The 19,243-nt window shown below is 42.7% G+C and overlaps 1 protein-coding gene across 1 annotated transcript; it reads right to left on the bottom strand.

The window, feature by feature from the left end:
* Positions 1–1,901: 1,901 nt before the first annotated feature.
* Positions 1,902–15,866, bottom strand: LOC141571246 (uncharacterized). Its single transcript, XM_074331496.1, has 6 exons — positions 15,811–15,866; positions 11,521–11,541; positions 11,058–11,163; positions 6,289–10,882; positions 5,404–5,526; positions 1,902–3,647 (listed from the first exon to the last, which is right to left on the bottom strand). Exons 1-4 carry the CDS (start codon positions 15,864–15,866, stop codon positions 10,376–10,378), a joined length of 690 nt encoding a protein of 229 aa, XP_074187597.1. The 3' UTR covers positions 1,902–3,647; positions 5,404–5,526; positions 6,289–10,375.
* Positions 15,867–19,243: the final 3,377 nt, after the last annotated feature.

Here is a 19,243-nt window from a genome sequence, read left to right as displayed (position 1 = left end):
GATGTAGCAAACCTCACCCATCTTTCCTGCTCGAAATCATTCACCAGGTGTTTGTTGCCCAAAGAATCAGGTCTACATTCGTTACCTGCCTTCAACTTCCTCCACTGCTCAACCAGACACTCCTTCCCCAGCATTATCACCCTCTCTCTACATGCTCAAAGTCTTCTACTCCAACACAACCCAAGGATGCCCCACCCTAAGTACAATGCAAACACCCACCCCCCTTTCTCATTCCCTCTGCTGCTCCCTCTGTGAGAGATGTTGCCTTCCACCCAAGCTCTCCAAGCGTACTCTCTGTTCTAAGGCCCTAAGCAAATTCCATCTCCCTCTGGAAAGCTTTCCCTGACTGACCAAACCCAAATCCCTCCCTTCCCCCACAGAATTATTAAAGCCTTCATTCCTGTAAAAGTGCCCGTTGGCCCAGGCAGCTTGCATATTCTTGATAACAACTTCCTCTTTCTAGCCTCTGCACCTTTATATATGCTGTTCCCTGCCTAGAATTCCTTTCACTTTGCCTTTCTTTCTCCAAGACTGAGATCCCTGGATGCTGGCTGTGATCTCACTGGACACAGATGCCAACTACCCTCTTATTATTCCCATGGAATGACCTGCTATTGCATTGCCATGTTGTGCGGTAGTCAAGCATTTACTCTCTTTCTCCCTCACAAAGTTGAGAATTTCCTGAGAGCATGAATCATAACTAACATCTCTTTTAGTTTTGTATCCGTGCTTTGCAAAGGACCAGGAATACAATAAATATTTATCAAATATCTATTGACTCTTACACTACCATCTTCTCTTTTTTTATTAAAAGGAATATAAGTTACCATTGCAGCTTATGAATAAAGCCCAGTGAAGGTATCTGTTAATTTTTGCAGACCTGAAATAAAAGCCCATGCTACAGATCTTCAGAAACATCCTCTCATGGAATGGCCTTTGAGAGTCCTTCCCTCACTTCCATTTATCTCTAAAGAGAGAAGCACATGAAACATAAGTTTTTTGTTTGTTTGTTTGTTTTAAAACATAAGTTTTTAAAAGCCATAAACCCTGGGCATGCTCAGATCAAGGAGGAAGGAGGTGTGAATGGGAGTTTGGCTCATGAATGAAAAGGATGCCCCTTTACCTCTACCCCTCACAAAATGTGCATTCCTTGGTGTAACCCGACAGAGAGAATGGATTCATTTCCTTCCAGAGCAGATAAGGGCTTCAGACATGACCCTACTGTTAGAGCACGTTGGGGTATAGTTGGAAATAGCCAGAAAACCTATGAAAGGCCAAACCGAATAAAGTGCCAAACCCTTCGACTACAAGTGTACCTGTGATCTGAACAACAGGCGTATTGTGAACCAATCCCCCGAACACTAAGGTCAAATCGTGACGGTGCAAAGGAAGTTTCTGTGACTCAAGTAAGGAGGGGTTGCTACTTCCATCTTCCCAGGGATGTCAGTGGCTCTAGCACACTTGCCCCAGATGGACACAACAGCAGGAGTGTACTGGTGGCTGAAGTTTGCTAAAAAGACCTTGGGGAGTATAATGTGTCTGGGTAGGGCAAGGAAGGGGTGCCAACTCACCCCTGATGTCCACAGCAGAACTGTGAGCAGAGCTGGGCAGTTTTCAGCCCTCACTTTCACGTGAAATTTAATATTTTAAACTTTAAAGAATTCTTCATTCCAGACCTCAAACTCTGATTTATTTTGCTTTTCTATTTTTGTTTTGGCAGCTGTTTTTCCAGAGTTTATATCTACCCGCAGCTGTTGCTCTCTGGAATATTTGAACTAGTGCAATATTCTTCTGCAAAGTGCTCACTTTCCTATTAGAATGCAATCAAGAATGTTCCGTTTCGGGCTGCTGGATTTTCTTTTTAGTTTTATTTCATTACAGTTTATTGCATGCCTGAGACAGTATGTTTACATTAGAAGTGCAGTTTAAACCTGAAGATAATGGCTATCCTAGTTATTACCCCTCAAACTATGTTCTAGATATAGTAAATTTTAAATAGGATGGCATCCACTAGTTGCGGGACTAGTCTGTGTTTATTTTTGAAATATATTTCCTAACAGCCATTCTGTTAATTATATTAAAGTATCAACTTATTAACTATCTTTTGTGATAATAAGTAGATCATAATGGTAATGGAAAAACAATTCAGTGAACTTTGACTGATTAGAGAATGATGATCACAGGCCCAGACAAATGGAGCATTTATTTGTTCACCTATAAAATAGCTAGAGAGGCTAGCTAGTAAAAATAAACAGAGTACGCCACTGATTTTAGCAAATGCATAAAAATCTCAAGAATCTTCTTTTCAAATCCCTGACATTTTGGTCTTGTTATAAGAAATTTTATTAGTATTAATAGCAGTTTTCAAAAAGAGAGAAACAATCATGAAGTTAGACATAAACAATAAATAAAGAAAAAGGAAGGTGTCTTCACACAATGATATTCAAGCATCAGTCTGTTGGGGTTTATCCATCCTAGAATGCATTAAACAGTCCAGACAATGTACCCTGAATTTGATGCTATTCAGCCTTTCTATGGAATATAGCTTGAGGAAAAGAACAAAGACCCACCAGCAATGAACAGATGTGCAAACTGTACTGACTGGCTTAGACTCCTAGAAACTTTAGAAACGTCTGCTTTCCCATACAAGTTGTCTAACTTACAAAAACATTTACAATTTGCTTACGGTCATATTAAAATCTAGATAAGGTCCCTCATTTACGAGAGGGCTTCTTTGCTCTCTTATCTGCTTTTGAGAAATCTTGTAATAAGACTTTTTTCTTTTTCAGTCTGTAGTGGTTTTTCAATCAATGTAGCTGACAGCAGATAATTTCACCACAAGAGACATATCACACTGTCACTGTATGAACATTGACCTAATTTAGTTAATCTTAGATTATTTATCCAGAATATCTTGTCTGTGAATATTTGAAAGTGTATGACCATTACAGTCTTTTGGGGGTAAAAAAGAAAAACAGAAAGCCAATGAGAATCTTTCTAATAACATGATGAAGCAAATAAGGTCATGTAATACGTATATTAAATAAACCAAAGAACAAGCTAACTGGAAGGTTTGAATTTGCTGGCATGAATTTCTATACTGCTAGTCTGGGTACTATGTGACTGAGTTTCTCTATGTTTTCATTTTTTAATAAAGCTGCTCTTTTTATTTTTATTTTTCCCCCCTTTCTTCCACCTCCCCCCGCCCCCAGCACTCCGGTTCAAGCCGTTGTTTCTCAGTCTAGTAGTATAAGACACAGCTCCCTGGCCCATGTGGTATTATGAGCCTTGCGCTCCCCCAGCTGAGGCCGTTGGTCGGCCGTTCACAGCAGCTCACGGCAACTCTCACCGGCTGCTGGCCGCTCACGATGGCTGCTGGCCGCTCACGATGGCCACCGGCCACTCATGGTAGCACATGATAGCCCAAGGCAGCACACAGCAGCTAACAGCAGCCCACAGCAGCCCATCTCCAGGGACAGCTGTTGTTCACAGTCTTAGCTGTAGAGGGTGCAGCTCACTGGCCCATGTGGGACTAGAACCAGCAACCTCAGCGTTAGGAACACGGCGCTCCAACCACCTGAGCCAAAGGATCGGTCCTCTTCTCTAGGCTTTTAAATAACTTTTTGTTCTTTTACTCCAAGATGATTCTAAAAATAGAAGAGCAGAGTTGGCAGTGAAGTGGCTAAATTCTTGCAGTTTGTTTCCTTTAGTTTTATTTCAGTAAGTTTAATAAGAGCAAACATGAGTCATCACAAAAACAAACAACCTTGTTATACTAATAAATATACCATATCCTACACATCCCAACTGAGATTAGTTGAGTTTCTAATAGGACGGTGATGGGTCTTCAGCAAGATACGTGCTAAATTTTTAGTTATTCCATAGGAAACTCTTAAAAAACAGGCAGTTTGATTAAAGCATAACCTATTCTATTAACTTTTTCCTAAATTGAACAGAAGAATTGAATAACAAGAGGGATATTTTCCAAGGAGTTAAAACAAAGAATAAACTACGAGTATTTCAATGATCTTGCCAACAAAACCTTGATCTTGATATTCTACAATAATTTTTTCCTTTAGTTAAATTTAATTTAGACAAAAATAGAACAGTAAATGGACATACCAATAACGAGCAATAGAATTCCTTTTATGATAGAAACAAAATTTTAATTTTACCAAAAAATCATGTATAAGATACTTCCAATTTATTGTCAAAATAGACTCACCTCACATTTTTGATGAATTGCTTTTTCATTAATTACATAATGCTCTAGATAAATATACTTAAAAATGCGAAGTGTGTATATCAAGTATATATGCATGCAGAATTTTCATGTTGCAGTTACACTGAATTTCTTAAAAACAATAGTTAGAGCAATCTCTCTTTTGCTATCATCAAAAGGTGAAATATAATGTCTCAGTTTTATGATTTTACTTCTAGAAATCTTATTTCTAAAATGTTAACGTAGACTACTTTTAAAACACAAAAAGATTGTATATATTTTGTAGTAATCTCCTTGATCAAGGTATGACATCATAGATTTTTAAAGTTATGAGTCAATCATAAGGGGGAATATGGAAGAAATTCCATTCTTGCTTAGTAGGAAGCATTTTCAGGTGATGTAAATTCTTGCTTAAGCTTTTGTTTTGTTTGTTTTGTGTAGAGTTGCAGTGGTGGGTGGTGGTGGTAATACTTTGCAGGAGAAAAAAATAAAGTAGAAAATTACCAAAACGCTGACCTGAAATTTGAAAATAACAGGAAAGGGGTTGCTTCAGCCCTGTGTAGACATTATACAATAATCTGTAGTAATTTACATCTCATCATTATCCAACCTTTGTAGGAAGATTCTTCAAAAGTTACTCGAGAGTTCATTTAAGATTGCTGACTGAGATCACAATACAGTGATTAAATGGAATTAAAGTTAAAATGGAAAGAAAATGAATCAAGCAATAAAGTACAATGTGTAATGCCACCCACCCCCACCATGCATTCTTGTGAAAGAAAAGAAGGTTTGATAATATATTATGTTACAAAAGCAACTTTAACATTTTTAAAGTTAAATGTTTAGGAGGGGTGGGTCTATATCCCCTCCTGCTAAATCAGGAACTCAGCATGTTCCACCATTTTTGCTTTTCCTCTTCCATTTCCTGAAGGATCAGTGGGAAAGTCTAGGGGTGTAGGGCTGACCTACAGAAAGAATATAAGCCACAAATAGGAGCCACATAGGTAAGTTTAAATTTCCCAATAGCTGCATTTTAAAAACAGAAAAAGAAGCAAGTGAAATTAACTTAAATAATGTAGTTTATTTTACCCAATATACCAAAAATATAACCATGTCAATTTGAAATCAGTATTTTTAAATGATTAATGAGGTATTTTACATGCTTTCTTTCACATACTCACAGCACATCTCTATTTGGACTGGACAGATGTGAAGTGCTCAGTAGTTACACATGGCTGGTGGCTACCATGTTGGATAACAGTAGCCTAAGCGGGCGGCCAAATATACTGTGAGAAAGTATAAACCTGGAAGAGTTGGATACAAAGTGACAATCAACCCACTGGCAAGCTTGACAGGAAGCTGGCTCTGAGAGCTCAGAAGAAAAAGGTTCAGAAATAAATTGCCCTTGTCTTTCACCAACATTACTTTTTTGCTGTACTTGTTGAATTTTTGTAAGAATGTGCTCACTCATCCCTGTGTGTAGCTAACATAGTATTCTTACTAGCTTTATGATTTCTCCTCCCATAAGGATCAGGTGCCCAGCTACAAGCCAGTTCCAGTACTCAGCCAGCCTGTTACTTCAGGGCCCCAAGAGAGTGTGTATATGTGTGTGTGTGTGTGTGTGTGTGTGTGTGTGTGTGTGTGAATCATGTGAGAGTGAACTTGGGTGGCTCTGTGTAGTATACATCTGTGTGTGAGAGATTCTGGTATGTGTGCATGTTAGTGTATAGTGTGTGTGTCATGTGGGTGTATGAGTGTGTAAGAATGCGCATGATGTGTGTGAAAGTGAATGTGTATGAGAAAGAGAGGAAGGCGAGGATAAGACCAGGCTCACCAGCTTGCAGGGCGCTGGCCCAACCAGAGTGGGCACCCTGGAGCAGCCTCTGCTAGGAAGAGACCTACCTTAGCCATTGAAATTTTCCTGCGACCATCAGCTCCACCCTTGGCCAGGGCCTCTTTAGTGCTTCCGCAAACACATTTTGGACACTCCCAATGAACCAGGCTCTGTCTACACCCTGGAGAGACACTGGTGATCCAACCCAGGAAAAACTCTCTCTGGAACTTACATCATCCTTCGTGTCCTGCTTCCCCATAGCCAGGACTTCCAGAAAGTTTGCTTCTGGCTTCCAGCCCTGTTGCGGTCATTGCTGGTCTTGCAGGCCCTGAATGAGTGAGCAGAGTGAGGGCGCCTGGAGGGTGCTGGAGATCGTCTACCTCCCAGGCCCAGTCGGGAGGTTCGAAGAGTAACTGCAGTCTGAACCTCAAGACTCAAATCATACAACTTTCCGTGGAGTGTTCTAGTTCAGTTCCTCCAAAAATGTCCATATTTAGGAAGAGCTTTTCCCTGGGATGCAATAGAGGCCTGCACCTCTACCCCAAACCCTAACCAAACAAGGCACACCCGATGAGGCCTTTTCTCCATTTATTTCCCTGTTCTCCTTGTTGTGTTTACAAAAACGTTATTTGGTTGCATTGCCCTTCCAAATTCTACTCCCTCAGTATGTCAAGGAAAGAGAAGGCACTTTAAGAGGCTGCAGAGCTCATTGCCCAGGCTGCGGGGACGCGCAGGGGAGAACCCGACCTTTTCTGCCACCTTCAACCTTGATGCTTAACTCTCAGCTCCTGGCTAGGAATTGGCCTAGTGTTGATTGGCTTTTCTCCGTGTTGACTGGCTTTTCCTGGAAAAATTCTCCAGCCCACAGAAGAGGTAGGGAGAGGACAGAGGACATGGAATAATGTAAATAAACAGAAGGACACGTTAACAAATCGGTCCACGAGTGGAGAACACAACTTGATCGGAGAGCTGGCGCCCTGGGGCCTCCCAGCAGTCTGGAAAGCGCCGCTACGCGCGGCCTCTGTGCCCTCAGACTAGACCGTTGCCTGCGCCGCGAGGTTCCAGTGCCGGCAGGTGCCCGTCTGGCGGGACCCAGGGCATTCCGCACCCGCGCTTCGGCGCCCAGAACCCACCCCACGAGCCGCTGCCACGAGCACCATGCGCGTCCCGCCTGCCGCCTTGGTTCTAAAAAAAAAACACGACATCAGCTTGGAAGTTGGGGGTGGGGCAAAGCAATAGGGAGAGAGAAGATTCGTTATCTCAGCAATGGGGAATAAAACAATTACATAAATCACTAAGACGCGCGTGTCATGGTGGACACTCGAAGTTGGTAAGCTGTTTGTAACAGCGCCAGTGAGGAACGTCGTTGTCTGTGTAACTAGCTTGTTTGCTTTAGGGATACAATTGCTCTAACATGTATTGTTTTGAGTTCAATCTAAACAAAATTACTTCCAAAACTCTCACTGGCGTTATCATGAAAGCAGAAGATGGTGTCTTTGTTACATTCACTCCACGCGTTATCTTGGCTGCTTTCAATGAATTTGAACTTGCAAGCAACGCTTAAGGGAAAACGCGAAAACCTCAAAATTTCAGAGTCGCGTGAGTCAGAGGTCAGAGCTCAGAACCCCAAAGACAAGTTTTAAAGTTTTCGAATCAGCCAGAAAGAGGCAATTATGGATTGCCAGCCACCGTCACTTGCAAAACACCCCTTTCCCTTTCTCCTCCCAGCAGAAGGGAATCTGGAGTTTGAAACTTGTCGTGGAGAAGAGAAGCCTTTGCCCAGAGGCTGCTAATGAATTCGGATTGTATAGTTTTCAAAATCTGATGTTTTGCAATGATGACATTAGTGTGGCAACCGAGGGTCCGAGGCGACAAGTCTGCGCAGCTGCTCCGCGCTTTGAAATGCCCAAGACAATGGGAGCCAGTGTTCCCGGGCGCTTCGCCTCTCCACAGCATTTGCATAGTCTGTTCTGCCTGATTGACCAGCGGGTCTGTCGCAGGGATCAGCATTGTTCACAGATCACTTCAAGATGGCCGAGATGACAAGATTCAGGTGAGAGATGAAGTGGGATGATTCCAGAATGCCCCAACAAAAAGCAGCCCTGGGAAACTCGGCAAGGGCTGGGACTAGCTGACATGGGAGGGTGGATTTACTTGTTTGCTTTTAAAGACCTCATCAAGCTGCTGGAGGGGAAAATTGAAGACTTAAAGATTTTAATAGGAATTTGCAATGTCTTATCTTAGGGTTAATTTGGGGTCTTCCTTTATTTAAAAATCCAGTAATTTCGTGGCATTTTATTTCTCTGTATCCTTCCACTCTTAGAAGTTTGAGTCATAATGCCAACAGGGAAACAAATGGCTCCATTCTATGTGGCCAACAACTGTCACGGATTGAGACTGAATTTGCCATTTTTCAGAAACCCCACTTTGAAAAGTTGCGATGGTGGTCCCTTGGCTGGCAAATCTGTTGTAGAAGTAAATGGAATCTAATGGTTTACTTCCAAGTGACCAGCCATACGCAGTTCTTGGTTCCAGCAGGCCATCGCTTTACACTTGACTGCACAAGGAAGTCACACGCACAGAGAACCTCCACCACCAGAACCACACGGAGTTTCTTTTGACACTCATGTTTGGACTTCAGCTCAGGAAGACAAAATCTTTGCCACACAAGTACCTTTTCCCCCAGAGGCCTTATTTCCATCTGCCATCGTGTTTTATCCCTAACATGGGAGCACCGTGGGGATTGCGGCACTGGGATGTGTTTCCACACCCAAGGTTTTCCCTCTTGGGTATTTCAATCGCGAGGAGAGTAAATATTGCCAATAATTTGCAGAGATGGAGATCCTGAAGATAGGGATCTTGGAAGAGGGACTTCAGGCGGGAACTGGTGGATGGGGCCGGGTATGAAGCTAGAGGGACCCAGAGGAGGGGAGAGAGCACCTTACTGCAGGAAAAAAAAGGGGGGGTTGCATCCTTCCAGGTCGAAAGACTTGTTTCTGACACTGACAGCTCCTCAGCCGGGTGGACCCTAAGGCCACGTCACAGTGCACGGAGGGACTGCCCAGGCCCAGCTAGACCCAGGCTGTACTCGGCTTCGCAGCCCGCATATCCTCCTCCTCTTGGTCCCCTCTTAGTCCCCTCCTCCCCTGCTTCCTCCTCCTCTTCTTCCTCCCTCCGCCTTCTGCACCCCCGCACCACCCACCCGAACAAAAGCCAGCCCTGGAGAAGGCGTCCTGCAGCCCCGCCCGCGGACACTAACCCCCGGACACACCTGGTCGCGGGCGGTAGCAGAGCTGGCCCGTAACCCGCCGCGCAAGCGCGGGGGAGGCGTTTCCATGTTCCCACCCGCGTTCACTGCGAATTGCAGCGACGCTCATCTCGGGAATATAACGATTAATCCAGCCGCAGGTTTCCAGATAAGTGATTGTGATGGAGATTGTTGGCGAGAAAATAGACAATTATCCGCTGTTAGCTTTACATAAAGATCGCATTAACTCAAATTAGTTATCAGACAAAAGAGCGTCGGCGTGCGCGCCCGGCCCGCCCGCGCCCTGCCCGCGGGGACCCCCGGGAGCAGCCGGGCCCAGCGCGGTGGGCAGGACGAAGAGCTGGGGGGCGCGCAAGAGCAGGACCCAGGCCCAGCCCCACACAGGGACTCGAGTGCCGCGCTCGCCTGGACGAGGCGCAGGGCTTCCTATGCTGGCGCAGGATGCTCCGAGGATGCCCGTGCGTCAGCTCCGCCCCCACCCCGCCTCGTGTCCCTCCTACGCCCACGTCCCTCTCTCCGGCCTGCTGTCCCTCCTTTCCCGCGCGCTCCCCGCGGCGCTGCCCTTTTTTTCTCTGCCACCCGCAGCCACTGGTTTGCGGTCCGAGAGCTCGGACAGGAGACGTCATTCATTCTCCGGGCGGGGATGGATCCTCCGCCCCTGCTTCAGAATCAGACTCGCAGCGATGGAGTCCTCCTTTCCCGCCCTTCCATTGGGCGGCCCTGTGACTCGCCGACCCCGCTCCCGGCGCGTGGTCACTGTACCTGCCAACGCACCGCGTCGGGGTCACCCTCCGCGGAACCCCATTGCCACAAGGACGGATGGGAAAAGCCGCGTGGGGGAGAAAAGGCGCAGAGTGACCCTGGGAGCTGAGTGTCGGTGGCCTGGGGGACCGACGGGGACTCGCAGCTCCACGCTGGGGCTGGGACAGGGCAGTGCGGTCTGGACGTGGGATAACAAACGTTGACCACTGTCCACGCATCAGGTTTTCTCCTGCACGCTCTTTCTCCTGTGTCCCTACTTGTGTTGACACGGCCCTTCGGAACACGGATTTCACTGATGCTGTCGGCGCAAACTCACAAACCGTCGTCCAGCGCCCCAGCCTGGCCGCAGGGCCAAGCGAGGTCCCCACTCCCGCAGGCGCGCACTGGCGCTGGTGCTCCAGCTCGGGCCGGCCTCCCAGGCCCCCAGGGTCCCCGGGCCCAGCTGAATAGGGCGGATAATGACCCCCGGTTCCCAAGGCAGGCTTTCTGCTGCCTGGTGAGCTTGGATTTGTGTGGTCCAAGCCTTTCCCAGCTTGTCCCATTCTGTCACCGGGATAAGGGGCTCCCTCGGCTCGTTTGCACCTGCGTCGCTTTTGGCTCCTTCAGGAATGCGCTGAAGCTTGTAATCAGCTTTGTGAAGCCATTGAGTGCACGGCTGAGTGAAACTTCCAAAGCTCGAGGAAAACTGGCCTGCTGAATAGGAGCCAGCATGGGGCTGCTCTCCAAGCCTCCGCGCTGCCAAATTCCAGCAGAGCCCCTCACAATCGCTCCGCGCGGGCTCCACCGCTTCCCCACACTGAGAAAAGTGAGAAAAGAAAAGCGAAAATACCAGTCACCGAGGTTAGCCATTTGTTCCCAGATTAATGGCAAACGGCTCCCTCTCACTGCCCCCCCCCCAATTTAGCTCACCAATTTAGGAAATATGACATAGGAGAGGGGACAACGGTTATTAATAACTCCTCATCTGATACCACATTTCGGTGTGGAGATCCCTCTATCTCCAGTAGCTGAGCTCCAAGTCCAAGTCTGCCTGTGACGCACTTGCCTAGGGACTTCTTGTGGGTCTCAGCTGCACGCCTTGCTTGAGAGGGAGAGATGAAACCAAACTTAAGGGTCCCCCAAATTAGCACTAAAAAGCCTCCAAGACATTTTCTTTAGGAAACAAAACAACAAACCAGTCCTATCCCTTCTCTAGGTCACTCTCACCCCATTTAGCAGAACTCATGTTCCCCAAAACAGGTGCCTTGAATATCAGTGACTTTGGAGGAGAGGAGGATGCAGAGAAAGGAGAACTTTTCAAACATCAAAGATGTGTGTGTGTTTCTGGACAGATGACTTTATAACTTGAAATGTAGAAAGCTCATTGGAGCTATGACTGCCACGCTATGGCATCTATTCCTGGATGTGGTTCTAGGAAGATAGGCATTCTCTTACCTACTATTTCCTATGAAGAGTCTAGGGTCCTCAGACAAGCACCTTCCAAGGCTTCATTCCAGGTCCATTGGTCTCTCTCTCCCTATCAAGATAAATGGAGGGAAGGAGGTTCCAAGCTGGCTCTCTCTTCAAATAAGGAAATCCCTCGCAGCCAATAGATCAGCTAGCTTGCAAAAAGCAAACCCATACTCACCAACATTAGTCAAGACATACCAGCATCCTGTAACTGTCAGCTCTTCCAGGGTGGGGCTCTTTCTTTGTGTTGGTACACCCCACAATCTCAGAACAGTGCCGGGCCGCATAGGAGCCACTCAATACATATTTGTTGAATGAATGTTGTCCATATTTGTTGAATGAATGTTGTCTTCTGAAATATGGACTCTTTTCTAGGGATTGTGCATGAGGCCCTCTCCTCAGTCAATCCTAATAGACATGATCTGGAAAAACGGAAGTGAAGGCAACATCATGATCCATGCATAAAAACTCTTTACCCTTGCTGTGAATTTCGTTAGCTAATTAATCCTTCCCACCATGAACTGGAAGCCTTTCCTCTTCTGTGAGGACAAATACATCATTTTTAAGATTTGATCTGAATTTCCATTCCTTCCAGTAAACTTAATCTCAGTCCTTCAGGGTTTTCTCCTGCCCCAGCGCCTTGCTTTTTTGGGTGAAACATAATGCCTCAGTGCTGCTCTATGCTATAAATAGTTCCCTGGTGAATCAAAAGGCTTAATGGGCCTCTTTAAACACATAACTTATTTTAAAGCCCTGGGGAGAATAACATTAACAGGCAGAGGAAGGAGCAGCGAGCTCCCCCTGTGGACACCCCTATTACAGCGTTCTAGGTTACAGTCTGAGACCCAGAGAGGGCAAGAATTCTACCCATACACGTGAATACGCATAAGAAGCTATAATATGTGAAACAGCCTGTTTGAGTGAGGAGGAGACTGGATTCACAAAGGCCAAGTGATATGCCCAGAAGTACTCAGGGGCGTCATGATCATTGTCAGTGATAACAATAGAAAAGTAAGTAGTTTGTCCTGTTTTAAAACACATCAGATAGTTCTGTTTAAAAGCAAGGTAATCCTCCCCTTCATACACTTCTGAACCCCCAAAAGTGCACAATGAGAATCTGGTGCTCAAAGAGAAGTTAAATATCCCTCTATGCCAAGGCTTTGTGCATTCATTCATAGACGTAAATACGCTTTAAACATCCCAAATTCATACCACCCATTTTCACACATAAAGTTCATTTTTTTTATTTTAAAGTTCGATGTGTTGTTCTCAGCAGTGTTTCTCTTTCCAACCATTCTCAGTAACAAGTCAGGAGGATATACAGTAATTCAGAAATTAGTGAAATTTTCTTCTTGGTGGGGGCGTTGGATTAAGAGGCTGGGAGAGTGTGAAACAAGTCAACGTGTAATTGTATGATAAGGCTCTCACGAGGAATTTATTGGCCAAGTTGCTATTTCTATTCCTTCCTAATCTCGTTTAGCACATTCATTCTCTGCAATCTGTCTCCATAATCTTCTGTGGCAGAATGGCAGCCAATAGAAGCATGCATGTTTGGAGAGAAGAGAAAATATGCAGAAGCGTGATAAACTGATGCTAATTATCCATATTTAGGACACCGAGTGCAGAAGATCAAGGTTTACAAATAACAAACCAGAGCCAATGATGATGGCTTCCTCGTGTGGAATATGTTGGAGGGGACCAGATAAGGGTTTCACAGGCAGGAGAGATTTACTGGTCAAAGGGTTCACCTTCCACTTTTCCACTTTTATATAGCAGTAAATTATTTAGGCTAAATTCACCAGAACATTACTCTTTTATTTGGCTATGTGCCATGACTTGCTCTTTCTTTGTGTCCTTTCAATGCAAATCCTTGTAGTGTAACATCAGTTGATAAGGGACAAATAATTGAAGTAATAGGTAATTCCCTTTAAATTGTACATATAGGATGGTGAGGTAATGCTCCCAGGAACAATGAGATGAGGTAAAGAGCAGAGGGCTGAAAGTGAAGCAATACCAACCTCAGCCATTAAATGACTTCTCTGCCAGAAAAAAAAAAAAAAGAACATAGATATTTGCTATATGTATGTGTGCATATCTTCTGTATATTCCACAGGCCAGCAAGCTTGTGGTAAGAAGCATGTATTCGAGCATACAGCCAATACGTCTATTTTTCCTGTCTGGAATCCTTATTACTTAAAAAAGAATTAAATCTAAACATGTTCTTTCTCTTCTGTCTACTGTCCCCATATCACCTCAAACTAATATTTAAAATCCTCTCCAAGACTTCTGGCTCTGAGAATAGACATAAAAAGAATTCAGGCTGGAAATACTGAGTGACATGGCTGAGGGGTCCATGGTAGAGGTTTCTTTGCATTACAATAACTGCTGTGCAAAGTTTCCAGAAAACAAGCATGAATGTAGCACAGAATTTTGTTGCATATTTGCATGCTCATCTTGAATTTAAAATATTAACTAAATCCCACTCAGTGGTACTAACTTTGCATTTCATTTTTTTTTTTTTTTGACTCATCACCCCCTTTGGTAGCAATGGGGAAACTGGTCTTCTTGCTTCATCCTTTGAGAGTCTTCTAGAATTTTCATTTGTAACTGTTTTAGTTGGTAATGGACAGGGCAATATAGGAACCTTCTATCAAATACATTGCAATCTAGTGTGAACCACTTGTTGTAAATACAAGACATTTTAGAGTAAAAAGAGCCATGCTGTAGTTTGGGGATATAATTCCTGCATAAAGAAGTATTAGGGAAGAATAGGTGATCCTTGACACAAAACATTTTTCTTCACCCTAGACCATACGGACAAGAAATTATCCACAGATTACCATCACACATGTACTTTTTCTTTACAAGCCTAAGATGCTGTTTATTGTACGATGCATCTTTATTTTCCATGCCACTACGAAAGAAAAAACTCTGCCAATTATAATTGTAAGTTGTCACTGATGGTAATGGTCCATTTCCAGAGATTCCAGAGATGATAAAACTAAAAATATGTGTCTTAGAACCAGTAGAATACAGTATGTATAGTTGTGTTAATCAAATAATGAGTTTGTAACATTTTGGCCAAAATTTTTCAAAATTACCCATTATTCTATAGAAATTAATTTTGCTAGAAATTAACAGATGTAAAATACAGTCATATGCCATGTAAAGACATTTCATATAGGATGGACCTCCTATATGACTGTGGTCCTATAAGATTATAATGAAGCTAAAAATTCCTATTATCTAGTGATGTCATAGCTGTAATAACATCATAGCATAACATATTACTCACGTTTTTGTGGTGATGATACTGCTGTAAACATACCTACTGCACTGACACATTTATCAAAATGAATCTTTGTCATTAAGCGGTGCATGGCTGTAACCTGCAGGCCACACGTGCAACACATCCTCTACAGGTATACAGAGCTCCAAAGCATAGAACTGAGACAATTATCCACTTAGTTCACCAAAAAAGAAAAAGAAAAATGACAAATATTCTTTCATCAAGTAATTGAGACTAAAGGTATGGGTTGCTGGCATTTCTTGAAATTACCTAGGCTAGAGAAAGAAGCCCAATTCTTCAATTTATTTGATGCATGCGGATTCCAAAAAAAAAAAAAATCAGTGTGTTATTTCACATACATCCATGTTTGGTGTCCGCCAAAGTAAAGTGAATAATTTGGCTTGGTTTGATTTGGTTTTGGAACTCCAGACTGAAGGCTGTTGATTTGAACAATTTGGTTCCCAGAATCAGCTTTTCTCCCTGAATTACAGGTTTTTTACCTCAGCAATCTTAATAGTGCCTAAACTCTGTATGTTCCCTTTTCATTAAACCCCTCTTCTTCCCTTATTGACAACCACTAATCAATCTATGGAAACTAGCCATTATTATGAAAACAGTGAAGTTCAGAGAGAGATCAACAATTATGTTCAAAGTAACCAGTCAAATGCAAGGAATTGGTTAAACTGCTTACTAGCCGAAGCTAATTTTTAACTTCTCTTTAAGATTAAATTCCGTGTTTTTTTTAATTAGTTTGTATTCATACATGTGGACAGAGGCAGATTTTCACCCCACTAGAAATCTACCTTGGCAGAATGTGGAAAAGGAATAAAGGGGGAAAAGTTACCCAACCCACAGACCTAGTGATTCTAAATGTGGCTGCGATCTTAGCCATGCCCTTCTAGTCTGGGCAGCGTGCGTGTGTGCCTGCATGCATGTGTGACTGTCCATGTGTGCACGTGTGTGTGCACACACAGGTGCCCACACACTCATGGGTGGTGTCCACGTTGTAGCAAGTTATAGTAACATAGCACTTCTTGTTCATGGCAGACCTAAGCACTGATGGATTATAATTAAAGGTAGGGGAGAAAACATGGATGTATAGAGAAGGCAGGGAGAAGATTAAAAGAAGCTGGATATAATGCGACTCTGAGTTCGTGTCTTTCTGGAGATCAACTATCCTTCCTTGTAGTTCATGATGTCAACTTTATGTAACCGTGAGCTCTATGCTCAATGCCCACTCTTGCGGCTCTTTCTCACTATAAAGTGAGTGGTCAGTTTGGTGTGTGGCTATGTTCTTTGCTCTGACTCTTTTTCGGAACCTGCTGCCACCCTGCATCAATTCCATCAAATATTTATTCAATGCATGCAAGCTTCATTCAGCATCTCTATCATAAATACCTAGTTGCCACCGAATCTTCACAGAATGCAGAAGAAGGCTTTGTGTGTTCATCTTCCTGAGTCGCACTCCTGGAACACTTTAGTGGAGGTGTTTCAGCCTCTTTAAAAATGTCTCTGAGCTGGCTTTCTTATCTGTGGGCAGTCTATATTGAGGTATCTGAAATAAACACAGAACTCCAATTATTGTTTGCCTGTGAACTGGTTAGCAAGATGATTACAAGATACAGTAAATACGCTTGGCATGTTGAAATGTACTTTCAGCTCCAATGACTTCCAATAGCTTCTAAGTAAAACAAATAAAAAGAATAATGGTAGGATTTATTTGGAATTATTCATTATGAGACTACCTAAGGCATGACATTTCCAATCACATCTTAATTTTCTTTTTAGGAGCAGAAAGAGTTTTCATATCTTGACACATTCATCACCCTGGGTCCAAGGCAGTGATCTCTCTGGTTCATTCTATGGCTCTGAGAACTGAGAGGACACTGGGGCCCTTTGAGGAACATGCATGGTTTGCCCTGGCTTCTAGACATTAAAAGTGAAATAAATACCCAGGCTGACTATCCTAGATTATGATCTATGAGTTGATTTGTTAAATGAGCCCATAACTTTAAAGGTTATAAATGACAAGATTTTTACTATTACAGGTACTTTATAGCTATTTCCAGTTTAACGTGACAGATCCTTGTGAGAAGTCCAAATTTGTCTGCTTGACATACATTGATTTTAACACTTTTTCCTTCTCCAAATTCTAGCATGTATTAACTGCTGTTTTCCTAGGTGTCAATTTGCACCTGTGGGGTTTACCTCTTTAGGCGTCAATGAGGTCCCCTGGCCTCTACTCCAGATGGCTGCCTGCATTTCAGCAGCTAATGTGGGTGATTACTGCATATTTATTGTAATTGATAAAAATCACAGGAAATGACATTTTTATTAGTCACTGACTCTATCATCACTAATTGCAATGGATGTTATGCATATAAATCCATTTTTAAAAAATCAGAGGCTCTTTCCAGCTTCTAATTCTGTGAAAGTATCATGTTTCACTTTTGCTTACTATAAATGGGATAACAAAAGAGCTCATATCTCAGCTTACTTTTTAAGGTCTGGGACTTTTTTTGTGGGGACTAGAATAAGGGTCAGGGAAATGTCCTCCAAGACCAGGGGAAAATTCCAGAAATGTCCGGACCTCGGCCCAATGGGCAGTGTAGAGGGCCGTTAAGAACACAAGCTCTGGACTAAGGCTGCAGCCCACAGAATCACTTCCAACCCACAGTGAGGATTTTATACGTGTTGGTGGTCATTATCACAGTGGTATGAGCTAGTATTTGTATAGTGACAAACCCTAGAACTGTCGGCCAAAGCTGGTTCCATGGAGAAGAAAGGAGGGGAGAGAGGAAGGGGAGGGAAGTGAGAGGAAGAAAAAGAAACGGAGGGAGAAAAGGAAAGAGAGGGGTAGAGTTGAGGAGGGTGGGCATGTGTTGTGACTTAGGGTCCTAAATCAGGATTATCTCATAGTACAATAAGCGTTTTTTTGTTTTTGTTTTTTTTTACTACTATGAATAGTACCAAAGGTCTAAGGTCGAATTAGCAAGTTCCCTCTTTTAGGGAACCATCAGATTTAACAAATATTGCTGAGGACCAATAACGTCTCAATCTTTCAAGAATGTTTCCCTCTTTAGTTCTTAAAACATGTCTTCAAGTTAGATATTATTTTTGCCACTTTCTATAGGAAGAAATTGAAACTCAAAGAAGTAAAGAATTTGCCTTGGTTTACACAACTAGTAAGCAGCATAGTCAATCTTTGAATTAGACCATCAGACTTCAAATTAGTGCTCTCTCTATACCACAGCTACTACTATAGGATTTACATATGTATATCTTTTAAGGTGAAACTTAAGGTGGAATTTTACCAAGCACCAAAATGCATAAGATGAAGATTAAGTGCTGTGAGAGATGCTAGGAAATTGGCAATCGCTATAGTTGGAATGATTCTGGAGAAGTGCTCAAATTAACCTCTGTGTCTTCTGGGATTGTCTAAAGTAGGAGTTCATAACTGTTTTGTGACACCAACCCATTTGACAGTCTGGCTAAGTCCATGAACCCCTTTTCAGGATAATGTTTCTAAATGTATAAAATAAAATGCATAAAAGGAACCAACTCATTATTTGGAAAATTGTTAAATAAAGGGAAAGAATCAAGCATGTGTATTTTGACTTTCTATATTAATTCTACCAATGGGTAACCACATAGTTGATAAGGCATATTTTTTCCTTGTAGAAATAATACAGACAACAGATGATAAGGAATGATAGAATTAAAAGAAACCATTTTGTAACCCCTAATTAACTGGTGGATCTAAACACTGAAAATCAATGGCTGCTAGCCACTGACAACCAGAATTAATCTTGCCCCCTCTTCTGCTCCCAAAATTTGATGGCATCAAGCCTCTAGATCCAACTCTAAGTTTACAGGAAATACAGAGGAAAGAGGGACATGATAAATTACACCACAGATGTAATCCACAACCTAGATGGTGGGAAACTCTACAGTATAAACAACTCATTTTTTTTTTTTTAATTTCAAAGGAAAAGTATAAGAAGAGATTGAAGGGATACAGGAAGAATCTATAAATTAAAAGACTTATAAGACATATCAACCAATTGAAAGTGTGAACCTAATTGAATTATTATTCTTAAATCACTAAAAATTATAACACGGACACTTGAAAATTTGAACACTAATGAAATATTTGATTATATTTAAGGAATTGTTGATCTTTTGTGTGAGAATGGTATCATGGTTATACTTCAAGAGAAAGAATTTCTTATATTTATAGGTATATACTGAAATATTTACAGATGAAATTATATAATATCTTGGGTTTACTACAAGATAATGCAGCATTGAAAAGAATGTGGGTGTATAGTTTGGTGATGGATATGTGGGATTCTATATATCACTGAGTCTACTTTTATATATGCTCCAAGTTCTCCATAATGACAAATTAAAACTAAT

The sequence above is a fragment of the Rhinolophus sinicus genome, linkage group LG04 (assembly GCF_036562045.2).
Source record: "Rhinolophus sinicus isolate RSC01 linkage group LG04, ASM3656204v1, whole genome shotgun sequence".
NCBI lineage: Eukaryota > Metazoa > Chordata > Mammalia > Chiroptera > Rhinolophidae > Rhinolophus > Rhinolophus sinicus.
Note: the sequence above shows the minus strand (reverse complement) of the source record. Positions and strands in the feature narration are given on the sequence as shown.

Excerpts from the sequence above, each read along its gene's own strand:
- LOC141571246 (XM_074331496.1), bottom strand. The coding sequence starts at position 15,866 with ATGAACAAGAAGTGCTATGTTACTATAACTTGCTACAACGTGGACACC. Across the intron at positions 11,542-15,810 it reads AACGTGGACACCACCCATGA|ACTCTTCATAGGAAATAGTA; the intron begins GTGTGTGGGCAC and ends TGAGGACCCTAG. Across the intron at positions 11,164-11,520 it reads CTCTTCATAGGAAATAGTAG|GCGTGCAGCTGAGACCCACA; the intron begins GTAAGAGAATGC and ends CTCTCAAGCAAG.